The sequence below is a fragment of the Zingiber officinale genome, chromosome 3A (genome assembly GCF_018446385.1).
Source record: "Zingiber officinale cultivar Zhangliang chromosome 3A, Zo_v1.1, whole genome shotgun sequence".
Lineage (NCBI taxonomy): Eukaryota > Viridiplantae > Streptophyta > Magnoliopsida > Zingiberales > Zingiberaceae > Zingiber > Zingiber officinale.
The window spans coordinates 156,190,345-156,203,031 of record NC_055990.1 but is presented as its reverse complement, the minus strand read 5'-3'; the positions used below and the strand labels follow the sequence as shown (position 1 = coordinate 156,203,031).

The window sequence follows — 12,687 nt, the reverse complement described above, 5'->3', positions numbered from 1 at the left end:
ATAATTTACTATTGTTGTTAAGCATTTGGTGTTTGTAAATGTAATATAAATTTCTTTTGGAATAATAAAGTTTAGATCATGATTTTTCTTACAATTTAGCATAATGTATTTCCAAATATGATATGACATCTTTTGAGGTAACCTTATGATCAGTTGAAAATTGACATGTATTGATCATATTTCATATAATTTTCACACTATACATCTACATCTTGATATATGTCAATAATGATATTAGTATTATAATTACTGTTGGAACTTATTACGATCATATACAGTAGTTATGACCTCTTTAATCCTATATCAATGAAATTAATGGATCAGATTGCTTACAGGGATATCTTATACCCATAAAGTTTTATATTAAGTAAAGTTTTATTTGTATTTTACAAACAACTCACATGTAACCTAAATAGGAGATTGTTGGATTTATTATTCCTATTAGGTGAACTTATTTGTAAGTTGAACATGTGAATACAATCCAAATCCTTTAAAATAATCTAACTTATGTTTATTGAGTTTCGGGTTATTGGATACAGGTTCAATGTGTAGAACCCTTTAACTCAATCCGTTATTATCTATACGTTGATAACGGATTGAATTCTGATATAAAGAAGAGATTATCAAGGATTTAGGGTAATCTTGATAGAGCTCTTGATTCTCTATTGACCTAAAGATTTTTGGTATCATCTTCCTCTAAGCCCCTTAAAAAACCTTTCTTTCTTCTTCTTCTTTTTTTTTTTTTTTTTTTCTACGTCTTCTTTTACAAGGATCAAGCCGATATATACTACTTTTCTTGTCTTTATGTATTATTTTCTTATATCAAGAACTGTTCATGATGAAATTAGATATTTGTTGTCCTTATTTTCCTTAGTTCTTATCCGATGTTTAGAATTCACGTGGCTTAGACCTTTACAATAATTAACATTTTAATTAAGATGGATAAATTAAGAAAATTGGGTAGATCAAGCATACTGGCAATATTATACATGGTACTTCGAAATTAAATTAATTGGTACCAGAAAGAAAAGAAATATTTCCTTTTAAATTTGACCGAAACAACTCTATTACATAATACAAACAGTGGTAGTTGCATTTAAGTTACATGAACCTGCATATGGCCCATTCACTCTGCCTTTTGGGAACCAAAACACATTGAGAAGAAGAAAAGCTAATTAGAAGCGATTCCAGAACAAGCTCTTTGCTGCTTTTAGATCATTCTCCAAACAACTAACAGAAACATGAGTATGCTATATGGTTCTTCTTGGAGACATAAGTTGAGATGAAATCACTGGCAACCAGAGAGGAACTGAGGACCTTGGACGGAACAAGTATTTGCGTATGACCTGAAGCTATTCTTTTACCAGCTACATTCCCGTAAAACAGACCAGAAATGGCAGGCACAAAGACATCACTCTTGGAACATATTTGGAAGTCCAGACCTCTTTGTAGTTCTGCACTTCCTGATTGGAGAAATTGGCCCTTCTTTTCGGCAGGGATTAAGTCATCCTGCAACATCACAGAGGCATAACAAAAATTCTAGCTCAAAGTCATGAAATTTAAATCTTTTCAAAAAAAGAAGAAGACATAAATGGTGAAGTTTGTGGTAATAAATCATTGGCAAAACTGCAACTCACCTTGGTATAAGTTTTTGGAAACATCTCCTTCAAAGGGTTGAGACTTTCATGCCACCAAGTCTGAGTAAGGTAAATTGTGCTATCTGCATTGAAACCAACTTTTCTTAAGAAATCTCTGATCTCCAGAGGAGAGTAACAAGGTTTTTTCCCATTTGCTTTTTCTTTACAGCTCTTTTTCTCTAGCACATCAACCCTGAGGTCAACTGAAATAAACTGACTTCCTGTATTGCGACTAAGTATTTTTAGTCTCTCAACCATTCGATCAGCCACTTCCAAAATCTCATGCTTCATTTCAAGGCTTCCAAACATAGCCAAGCAAACAGTAGAATCCAAATCGGTAATTGGTTTACCATTTCCTTTCAAATTGATTTTTGTGAAGACACTTGCGAGTCGCAAATAACTTTTGCTTTGAAAAATTGGTTCAACATTGTTCACAATGTATTCTCTTGAAACCCTATTGGGTACTTTGACAACAGCTGGAGTTTCAGTAGTTAATTCAGCAGGAAGCTCCCTTACTACTTTTACAACACCATTCAAGCTTGTAATGAACTTATCAGCATCATACATATCTTCAAAATTCCTGCAAATATGTAATTTGATGGCAAAAAATAAAATGTAAGCTTAGGAACCAATGGTCTCTATTTAGGTTTAGAATCAAAATATGTTTGTCTATAAGCTGTTAAATAGTGTTGAGATATGGAAACATAAACAATGATAAAGTTGCCCAACTAACCTTTTTTGGCCAAGCTCACTTCCTCTGATGTCCGGAAGTACTAGAGTGGCATCCAAATACCTCACAATAACAATCGCATCAGTGATCTGACCAAGAAAAATTAGGAGATTAATAAAACCAGTGTTACATAATGCTCATTGATCTTATCTTTTGTTTGTACTTTTTCTCGTTTTTACTTCACCACCTTATCACCCTTCAATATCATAAGATCCAATAAAATCAGTACTACAAGGATAATATCGAAGTTAAAGACTACCTTTCTTTTGACAAGATATTGTTAACTAATGAAACATATAAGAGTATAAACTAGATACTGTGTTGTAAGAACCAAACGCAAGCCATATACTAGAAAATAAAAAATTCTTGAATAAATAGTTGTCTTGGAGAATGTATCATCAAGCTAATCATTGACATTAAACTTTAACTTGTCTGAGTCCCAACCAAAAACCTATACAACAAAAGCTTTTCATTTATAAGCGTTGTCATACCAATAAATCAAAACATAGTCCCTACCTGTGAGATATGGTGCTCAGGACCTCCAGTTAAGGAGAAAGTAATGTAACCTTTTGACTGCTGTACTTCTTCTACAGATACAAATCCAAAGGGAAAAGTAAACAAATGATCTCACTGTCAATTAAGAGTACAAAATCTCCATCTAGCATAGCAATGAATCCTGAGACACTCCATTCACTTACTTGGAACTGGCTTGGACCAGCAAGGTTTAAATTCTTGGATGCTCTCTGTAGACTCTTGGACAAGAGACTTCTGTTCTTCCTTTAATGCATCAAATTGTATGACTGAAGTTTCTTGCACTGTTACCTAAAAATATGCGAGTACAATAAAAGAATTCAGAAAAAAATATATAGTTAGCATACATATAAATAATTTACCATAGCATGACAATGGAAGCAAATTCAGAGAACTAGAGGAAAACAAATTATTTAGTAGTGTGCTTGCATTATCTAAGCATTCATGAACATCATAAGGAACTAATAGAATTAGCAAAATAACAAGGACTTTAAAAGTAAAGAAGTTTATATCATCCCCCTCTTCACAGAGTCAATGGTAACATAGTTTAATTTCATAGAAGCAGAGTTGTTTAATGCAGTAAATGCGTGTTTCAAATAGAAAATAGGTATACAAGGATATTTATTACTTAACCACACCTACACACACATGGAGTATAAAATAAAGAGAAAGACAACAGGATATCAGCATTCTTTCAATTATTATCATGTTCAAATGCCTTTAGTATCTCAAAGTATCAATATCTCTTCAAAGCCAGACAAAGATATGCATATTCATATGCTTCGGGATCATGAATCAGCAGAGAATCTTCTACTGATAATGATAAAAAAAAAATTCAGATCTAAATCATACATAGAGAAAAAAGAAAAGAAAATCCAAAGATCATTAAAGGCAAGCATATCTGAGAAAATGGATTTCTATATTTGAAAATTTTCAGAGCCAGAAATTCCTTTTTATAGACAACTGATTGACCATATTGTACCAATGTCAAAGTTATGTGATTTAGCAAATTGTAAGCGCCCCTCCATTCCCTTCCCAAGGCAGACTTAGCAAATTCTAGATCTTGCTTGTCTAGGTCTATCATGACGAAATTGATACAAATCCAGAATGGATTAGATGACCTTGCTTTTTGTTAAAATTATATTTAATTGTACTACTGCCAATATGTAAACTAGTGTACTCGATGCCGTTAGATGACAATTTGCTGCAAATTCTCCTTATGGAATTAAGATCCAAGTTCCAAAATGTAGGAAGAGGATAAAAATTAATGCAGATGTAATGCACGAACCTACCGCAGAGAACTAGATCAGGGGACAAAAAGGGAATCCGGTTCATTTAAGTCCATAGTAATCGAAGATAATTTTTTTTGCCTAAAAAAACGTACTATAATCCTTTAGTATGCATCCAAAATCTCGTGACAACAAACTAATCTGAATCAATGAAGCAACATACAACTTTGATCGCGAGATCTACCAATCTACTTATCATATAACACTACGAAGAGAGTTTCCATGAATTACCGTAACCGAATCAAAATGGTCCCTCTTGATCATGTTGCCGAGCATGGCAAACATGGCCATGGTGAGAAATCCAGCGAGCACTTGCCTGGCATCCATCGCCATTTCACACCGACCGCCTCCAATCCCACGAAAACCCCCGAAAAAGGGAAAGTCGGGAGCGAACAGCAGGCTACCTCAACCGCAATAAAAACTAGAAGAGGCGAGAGATCTGTTGGGCATTTCGATACATATCCCGAGACGAGTAAAAGGGAAGCGAAATTTCGCCTCTGGCACTCAGATCCGCGCAAGGGCAGATGGCTCGAGCCTTCCGAAGTAGGAGAAACCGGAAGGAGAGAGCGGCGAGAGTCGCCCTAGTCGGAGCTTTGGGGCGAGCTGCGCCCCCTACCGACAGTCGAGCAGTTAAAGAGCAACTCCGAACTTGGAAGCTACTGACTAATGGTGGCAGTTTGGATATATATATGCCATTACTTCTTCTTTAATTATCACTAAAACTTCTGTTTTTATTTATTTTTTCAGTTTTCTCAAATATAAAATTATTTACTTTAAATTAAATTAATAATATCTATTAGAAGGAATAATTAATCGCTTGCGATTAATGATATCTTAATGCCAAAAGCAGGGCACTAATGATGCTTATGATTGGTGGTCGGAAGTGGACTTGCAGTAATTAGCAATCAAAGGAGAGAAATGCGGAGGAGTTATGGCATCAATTAAGGCGAGGCCGGAGACGGCCTGACGAGTTTTCTTTATTTCTTTCTCAACCAAAAGCCTTGATGTTTCGCTGACTCTGCGAGGCGGGAAACACCGGCTTGTGCTTTACTTGTCGTGCGACGATGAACAATACGGAGGGCCCCGCGGGAGCGTCGGTGAGACGGGTGCGGGAGGCACACACGTGGTCGAGCTCACGTGCAACCGACGTGAGTTGATATACGTTAGATTATGTGGTTTGGTCCACCGAATAATTGAAATTTTACTTGAATTCAATTAATTTAATTTGCAACCATCACGTGGCGGGCCCGGAAAAAACAGAAAATAAGAAGTATAAAAAATAAAAAATAATAACAGAAAATCCTATCTGTACATTTGTTTTGTAAATAGTATTTCTACCTCATCACATATGCGTCATTTTAGATTTTCCGACTATTTACAAAATACTTAACGAAGTATTATTATTATTATTATTATTATCAGCACATTTCTAAGTTATATTAATAAAAAAATACACGGGCATGATACTTTTTGCAGCACTCTGATTAATGAGGATTTAGTGTTTTTTTATTTTAAAAAAATGGTATAATTTAGCACAAAATTTTGTTTGGTGTTTGGCATCTTCAGTTCTTCACAGGCGATCCGGCATCTACCTGGTCGTGGAATCGAAAGAATATTCCTTCCATGATTCGCTGCCTGAAATATGCTTATTGACGTGTTCATTATATTGAAAAAACAATGAGATTAAAAAGGTGTGGCCTATTTTTATTTTTATTTTTATTTTAATTTTTTATATATTTTTTAAAGTAAATGTTAATAAAATAAAAAAAATAAATTTAAAACTATCTAGATATAAATTTTAAAATATTATGATTTTTTATAAAATATGTCTATATGCACTAGTAGTATTTTTCCTTCCTTAATTTATGTATTTTATTAATAATTTTTTTTTATAATATCAATTTTATTTTTTTAAAATGAATATAAAATGTCTATTTTTTTGTTTTACACTAAACCTTTAAAATGTAGGCGGCCCTGATTATAGGTTTCTAGTCACCTCATATATAACATATATTCTTGTGCCTAAAAAAATTATTTTGATCAATAATCCAGATGCACATTGACTTGTTCATATTTAACTATTATGAGTAGTTTAACTGAAAGATTAATATTTTCTCAGGCCCAACCAATTTTTGTTATAAAAAAACTAAGTTGATTTATAAACAACTGGTGCCATAATAATTAATGGGAGTTATTAGGGTAGTTTTCTATTAAAAAAATATTTGTTGAGGCGTTTCTCTAGCTTTGTTCAACTTCAAGTTTGTGCACGTCTTTATGTTAATGTGTGCACTTATGTGTCAAGACACTCCTTATGTATTTTATGGATAATTATTTAATAAAGGCAAGAATTTATCATTAATTATCTACTTTTCTGTACGTATATGATTAATGATAAAGTCCCACAGATTAATGGGTATATTAATCTGAAAACAATCCTTGATCAGATAGATATCTAGAGGGGACATGGATATCTAGATCAACGCTGAGTATGACTAGGTCGAGATAGACCGGAGGGATGGATATCCAAGTTGTACTTGGGGGTGCCTTGAGTTTAGAGGTACACTGGACACGACCCGCTCAAGAGGAGACCACATATTAAGCATCATTGGTTATTCCTCTTATGAACGAGTGTAACTAATCTTTTGACTTGAGACCTTCATTTATTCTATGCATGGAGTTATGTGCTTTGACGCCGTTAAAAGCAGTCTTTAATCGGATTGTGATTAATACGGTAGTTGGGTGTATGACAAAACGTAGAGAGAATAGTGTTGAGTCAATAGAGGATTCATCGCTCTCTTGGATTAGGAGTTAACATCCTGACCGCTTGATAGAGATATTAGTGACTCAAAATCCATGGCCATGGGAGGAATGATTTATCATTCAAGAGGAGTCTATTATATCTTAGAAATCAAGTAAAAACAATTAATTTGGTAATGATACATAATGTATCAAATTAATTGGGATGTAGGCTTTAGATGAAGAGATTGAATTACACAGTAATCGGTTCACAGTGGTTTACAGTTTATGACTGATATTAATTTTATCGCGTTGGGTGGCTAAAAACTATTGCTAGACGGTTACCTTAGTCTGTGTATGGATTTACACTGCCTTCGTGTATAAAACCTAGAGGGTCGCACGCATAGCACGTAGACATGAACAAGAGTATCGGAAGCTAGTCGAGATCAAGATCAAATATGGATTTATTTGATACAAAGAAGAGAGAATTCGAATAGCCATAATCATGATGATTAATGGAGAATTCGAAGAGTCATCATAATGATAATTAATGAAGAATTTGAAGAGTTATCATAATGAAGGTTATAAATGAAGAATTTATGGAGCCTATAACTCTTCATCTTCCTTATTAATGAAGATCATAAATGATGAATTAATTGAAAGTTTAACTCTTCGTATTCCTTGGAAGCTATAAATAGCCATCCTCGGAAAGAATCAAAGTAAGGATTTCATTCTCTCCATTTCTCCTTCGTCAACTTCGTCTTCCACCGGAAGAGATCGGTAGTGCTTCCAAGATTTTGTCGATCCAAGTGGCTAGCACCTAACGGATCGTATCAAGTTCGTGATCTAGTGCGCGTGGATACCCCTAGAGGAGTTACACGTGGGGCTCTTATCTGTCTATCTGTCTGTGATATCATTCACACCTATCGAGAACTCGAGGTATGTTTTATATTGTTTTTGTGTAAAACTATATGTACCACGAAAGATCCATGATTCAATATATGTCTTCCGCTGCGCTCCGAACCCAACACTTTATTCCTTAATTCGAGCTCCATCCGGTGTTGTTGTCGTCATGATAAGTAAACAATCTCTATAACTCTATTCTCTGATAAAAAAGATCAATAGAAACTAATAAGTTCTGCGTCTATAGTTCAGTGGCCTGTGATCGTCGGCGATCAGGGTTTGTTAGAATGGACACGAACGGGCGTTCAGAACACGCCGTGTACAAATTTCTGGTAAAAAATGTTATTGTTATGGGACGGCATTCTCGGACATTATAACGGCGCAAAAAGGCATGCAATGGCACGGAACGGCAATTGATGATAATTCCTCTTCAGCGACATCTTCTCCTACTACAGATAGGGGTGTAAATGAGTTAAGTCGTTCGTGAGCTATTCGAAGTTCGATTCGATAAAAGTTCGTTTGATCTCGTTTAATTAGGCTCGTTAAGATAAACAAATCAAACTCAAGTTTCACAATATTCGGTTCGTTAGCTCGTGAACATGTTCGTTAAGTTCATGAATCAATTTTTAAATAAAAAAATAATAATTTTGATACTGAATTTATAGATTTTATACTCTATTTATGAAAAACATAGCCAAACTCATTTAGGCTCGATAAAAGTTCGAATAAGCTCGTGAGCCATGAATATATTCGTTAAATAAAGCTCGAGCTCGAGCTCGGCTCGATTATAAACGAGCTAAACTCAAACATCCAAGAGTTCTACTCGACTCGAGTCGGCTCGATTACACCCCTAACTACGGGTCACGGTGGCAACCTATTAGCGGAGGTTATTCTCCTGCTCCCGCAATGAAAAAGAACGAGGAAACTATATATTTGCGGTGGCGATCGGTGATGATTGGCATTGCTATCTGCTACTCATGAGCAAAACCGCGCCAGGTCAGATGGTGGCAGAATAGCGCTGTGTGTACACGAAGAGACGCAATTTTAATCGAAACTTTAATTAAAACTATATATCAATAAATCAAATCAACTCTCATCCTAAAAACACATCCAATCAAAACCTAATAGAATTATTCTCTGAAAATATTTTATAAAACTTATTTAAATTTTAAAAATTTCTAAATAAATTATATTTACATTTATTTTTTTAATTAATCTATTATTAACAATTAAATTATTATTATTATTATTTGATATGGTGATGAAAAAGAGATCCACCAAAGATGGGTGGAAGCAGGGAAGAACGACTTACATGAAAGTCAAAGTCAAAGAGATATAGTTCATAGATCAGGCAAGGTCGACCGAGTCGTGCAGCAAGGCCAGACGAACGGTATGCCCGGTCCAAGCTGACAAGCAAGGTCGAACGGTACTTCCAGTCTCTGAAAGCCTGCGATGGAACGATAGACACAACAATAAGATCCTCGGACCATGCCGACCATCAGCCTGTTTGACTGGATGACACGCCCAGTCAGATGAAAATCAGCCCTCCAGCAATAGGAATAGCAGAGTGAAGGGAGATTGCTCTGTTCAGCACGACCGAGTGGGGGCGTCCCAGCCAAGCGACCACCAGTCGACCTACAACGTCACCTACATATTTCATCGTACTCTTTTGGAGGTTTGTGCCACTGACAACAAAACATGTCTAGTATGCAAATCGTACTTAATTTAGAAGCTTCTAACCTGTCATATTAGGGATTTGCATGTTCACTTAAGAAAATGTGACAGAGACACTTTTTAACTTGTCTTTGTTAGGACCTTGATGCCCGGCTAGAGGGGAGTAAATAGTCAATCACCCACTTTGATCACTTCCTACAACTTGTTAGTACGCATCGGAAATACAAACAACACCAACAAGAAGAAACCTAATCTACAAGATAATGAACAAGAAGAAAACACACAAACCTAGCACGTTTATGTAACGTGGTTCGGAGATAACTTACTCTTACTCTATGGCTTATCCGTAAGGTGGACGATTCTGATCCATCGGTGGATGACTCCCCGAAAAATCCCGGCTAGCTCAAACTTCCTTCTCAGTGGAGAAACCTTACTACAACCTTGATCCAAAAATCCTTAGATCACAAGAAGAGCTTGGAGCACTTAAGAGACTTCTAATAGACTTTAACCAAGTATATTTGGTCAACCTAAGCCAAGCTCCCCGAGCTCTCTTAAATAGAGTCCGAGAGGAAACACCTAGCTGTGTTTCTCTCCACTAGTCGACTAGTCCTCTGTGGAATTTGACCATTGGATACCAACAGCTAGATATCAATCGACTGATGGAAGCACCAGTCGACTGCTCCACATGAGTTTAGCGAACAGAAGCATTCTGTTTGCTCCCCAATCGATTGACCAGTCGACTGATACAACTATCAGTTGATTGGTCAAACCCTAACCCTAGGGTTTGACCCCCCGACTACATTCACTCAGCACTCGCCCTTGCCCGATCAACCTAGACCTAGCTTTCTATCCTCCTCCATCAGCCTCGCGTCCCTCAGATGTCTCCCCATCCTTCACACCTTGCCTTCTAGAGCTTCTTTCGGCTTCGTCCTAGTTGTCAGATCTTCCTTTGCCAAGAGGCTCCTCACCTTTGGAATTTCAACCATTTCCAAGTCATACTTGGACTTACACCTTTGCCAAGATCACCTTGGACTTTGCCTTGTTGTACCTACATCTTGTTAGGATGTATACTAAAAGCCTAGCTTTTGGTATAAACATTTATCTAGAAATAAGAATCACATTGGTCAAATGTCTACATTTATGATAAATGTAGTTGTTCAATTAATTTATATTGTAGATAACATGGTGTGTGGTGTCACACACAGAAGATCATGTTATTAGTACCTTATAAATTATAAACAGTAGCTCACGACCAAGATGGAAAGGAACAGACCATTAGAAGGTCGTAGTGTAATTAGGTATTAGTTTATCTTAACTATATAATTACACTAGTGCACTTAGAGTGTATTGAGTAGGACCATTAGAGGTCGTTTCTTTTATACTGACTTTATAAAGGAACAAAGACTTCAGTTATTATGGAAGTGTGCGCTCTTAATCCTAATATAATAACAAGCACATATATTTGATATTTATTTCTTTAATTTATCAATGGGTGAGATTTAGTTCGATAAATCAATAAGCCCGATAAGTTGGGAAATGATATCACGTATAGTGTGTGTTGTTGATTAGAGAAGGAAACTGTGTCCTAGTAATCTAAGTTGAGAATGTCCCCAAGAGGAGCTCATAAGGATTGTCATGTTAAACCCTGCAGGTGGACTTAGTCCGACATGATGATAAGGTTGAGTGGTACTACTCTTGGACTAAGATATTAATTAAATGAGTTGTCAGTAACTCACTTAATTAGTGGACATTCGACATCTTAAACACAGGGAGACTAACACACTCATAATAAGAAGGAGCCCAAAATGTAATTTGGGATTGGTGCGGTAGTTCAATAATAGTTCTCTAGTGGAATGAATTATTATTGATAAAATTAAGTTGTGTGTTCGGGGCGAACACGGGATGCTTAATTTTATCGGGAGACCAAAACCAATTCCTCCTCTCGGTCCCTATCGCAGCCTCTTGTATATAGAGATTTATACCCACCACATACCCACCTTCTTACCCATCCAATGGGGTCGGCCAAGCTAGCTTGGAACCCAAGCTAGGGTTGGCCAAGACCAAGTGGATGAGCCAAGTTGGTGGCCGGCCAAAGCTTGGGTCCCAAGCTTAGGTGGCCAGCCACTAAAATATTAAAAAGGATTTTTATTAAAAGTATTTCTTATGTGAATACCATGGTTTTAAAAGAAAGTTTAAAAATTAAAAATTTTCTTTTATAGCTTTCTACAAAAGATTAAGAGAAGAGATTAATCTCTTTCCTTATTTGTAGATTAAAAAGATGATTTTAATTTTTTGGTAAAAACTTTCCTTATTTGTAAATCATCTACATGTTTAAAAGAGAGTTTAAAATTTGAAATCTTTCCTTATTTGTTGATTAAAAGGTGAATTTTAAATTTTAAGAAAACTTTCCTTTTTAATCATGTTCATGATTTAAAAGAGAGTTTAAAAATTAAATATTCTCTTTTATAAGTTTCTACAAGAGATTAAGAAAAGATTTGATATCTTTCCTTATTTGTAGATTAAAAGAGATTTTAATTTTTAGAGATAACTTTCTTTTTATCCACATGTTTAAAAGAAAGATTTTAATTTATAAAATTTCCTTTTTATTAACCAATTATGAAGAGATGAAAATTATTGGAGAAATTTTTTTATAAATTTCTGGAGACAAATTAGGAAGTTTTAATTAATTAAAACTCTCCTTGTTTGTAGCTTTAATATGGCCGGCCATTATAATTGATGAGAAGAAAATTATTTTTAATTAAATAAATTTTCTTTTTCAATGGCAAAAGAATTAAGGAAGTTTTTATTAAATTTTCCTTATTTGCCAAGACCAAGGATTATAAAAGAGGGGGTAGAGGAGGCTTCATTGTGAACGACTCTATTCTATTTTCTCCCTCTTTTCTTCCTTGGTGTGGCCGGCCCTTCTCCTTTTCTCTCTTCCTCTTGTGTGGCCGAAATCCTTTATCTCTTGGAGCTTTGAGGAGGTGGCCGGATCTAGCTTGAGGAAAAAGGAGAGAAAGCTTGCATCCCTTGGAGCTTGGTTGGTGAAAAAAGTTCTTCATCCTTTAGAAGATATGCTTGGCCGAAACTTGAAGGAAGGAAGAAGAAGGTGCCTTGGTGGTTCTCGTCTCGGAAGATCGTTGCCCACACAACGTCCGGGATTAGAAGAGGAATACGGTAGAAGACC

The 12,687-nt window shown here is 35.7% G+C and overlaps 1 protein-coding gene across 1 annotated transcript; it reads right to left on the bottom strand.

Moving 5' to 3' along the window:
* Window positions 1-1,025: 1,025 nt before the first annotated feature.
* Window positions 1,026-4,848, bottom strand: LOC122052957 (protein MANNAN SYNTHESIS-RELATED 1-like). Its single transcript, XM_042614738.1, has 6 exons — window positions 4,419-4,848; window positions 3,066-3,189; window positions 2,884-2,954; window positions 2,371-2,456; window positions 1,638-2,217; window positions 1,026-1,509 (listed from the first exon to the last, which is right to left on the bottom strand). The coding sequence occupies exons 1-6, from the start codon at window positions 4,518-4,520 to the stop codon at window positions 1,231-1,233; spliced, it is 1,242 nt and encodes a 413-aa protein (XP_042470672.1). The 5' UTR covers window positions 4,521-4,848; the 3' UTR covers window positions 1,026-1,230.
* Between the last annotated feature and the right edge of the window lie 7,839 nt (window positions 4,849-12,687).

Bases quoted from the DNA above. Each gene is read 5' to 3' on its own strand.
- LOC122052957 (XM_042614738.1), bottom strand. From the start codon at position 4,520: ATGGCGATGGATGCCAGGCAAGTGCTCGCTGGATTTCTCACCATGGCC. The intron at 2,955-3,065 runs GTAAGTGAATGG...TTGTATCTGTAG, and splicing joins CTGGTCCAAGCCAGTTCCAA to AAGAAGTACAGCAGTCAAAA. The intron at 1,510-1,637 runs GTGAGTTGCAGT...GTGATGTTGCAG, and splicing joins TTCCAAAAACTTATACCAAG to GATGACTTAATCCCTGCCGA.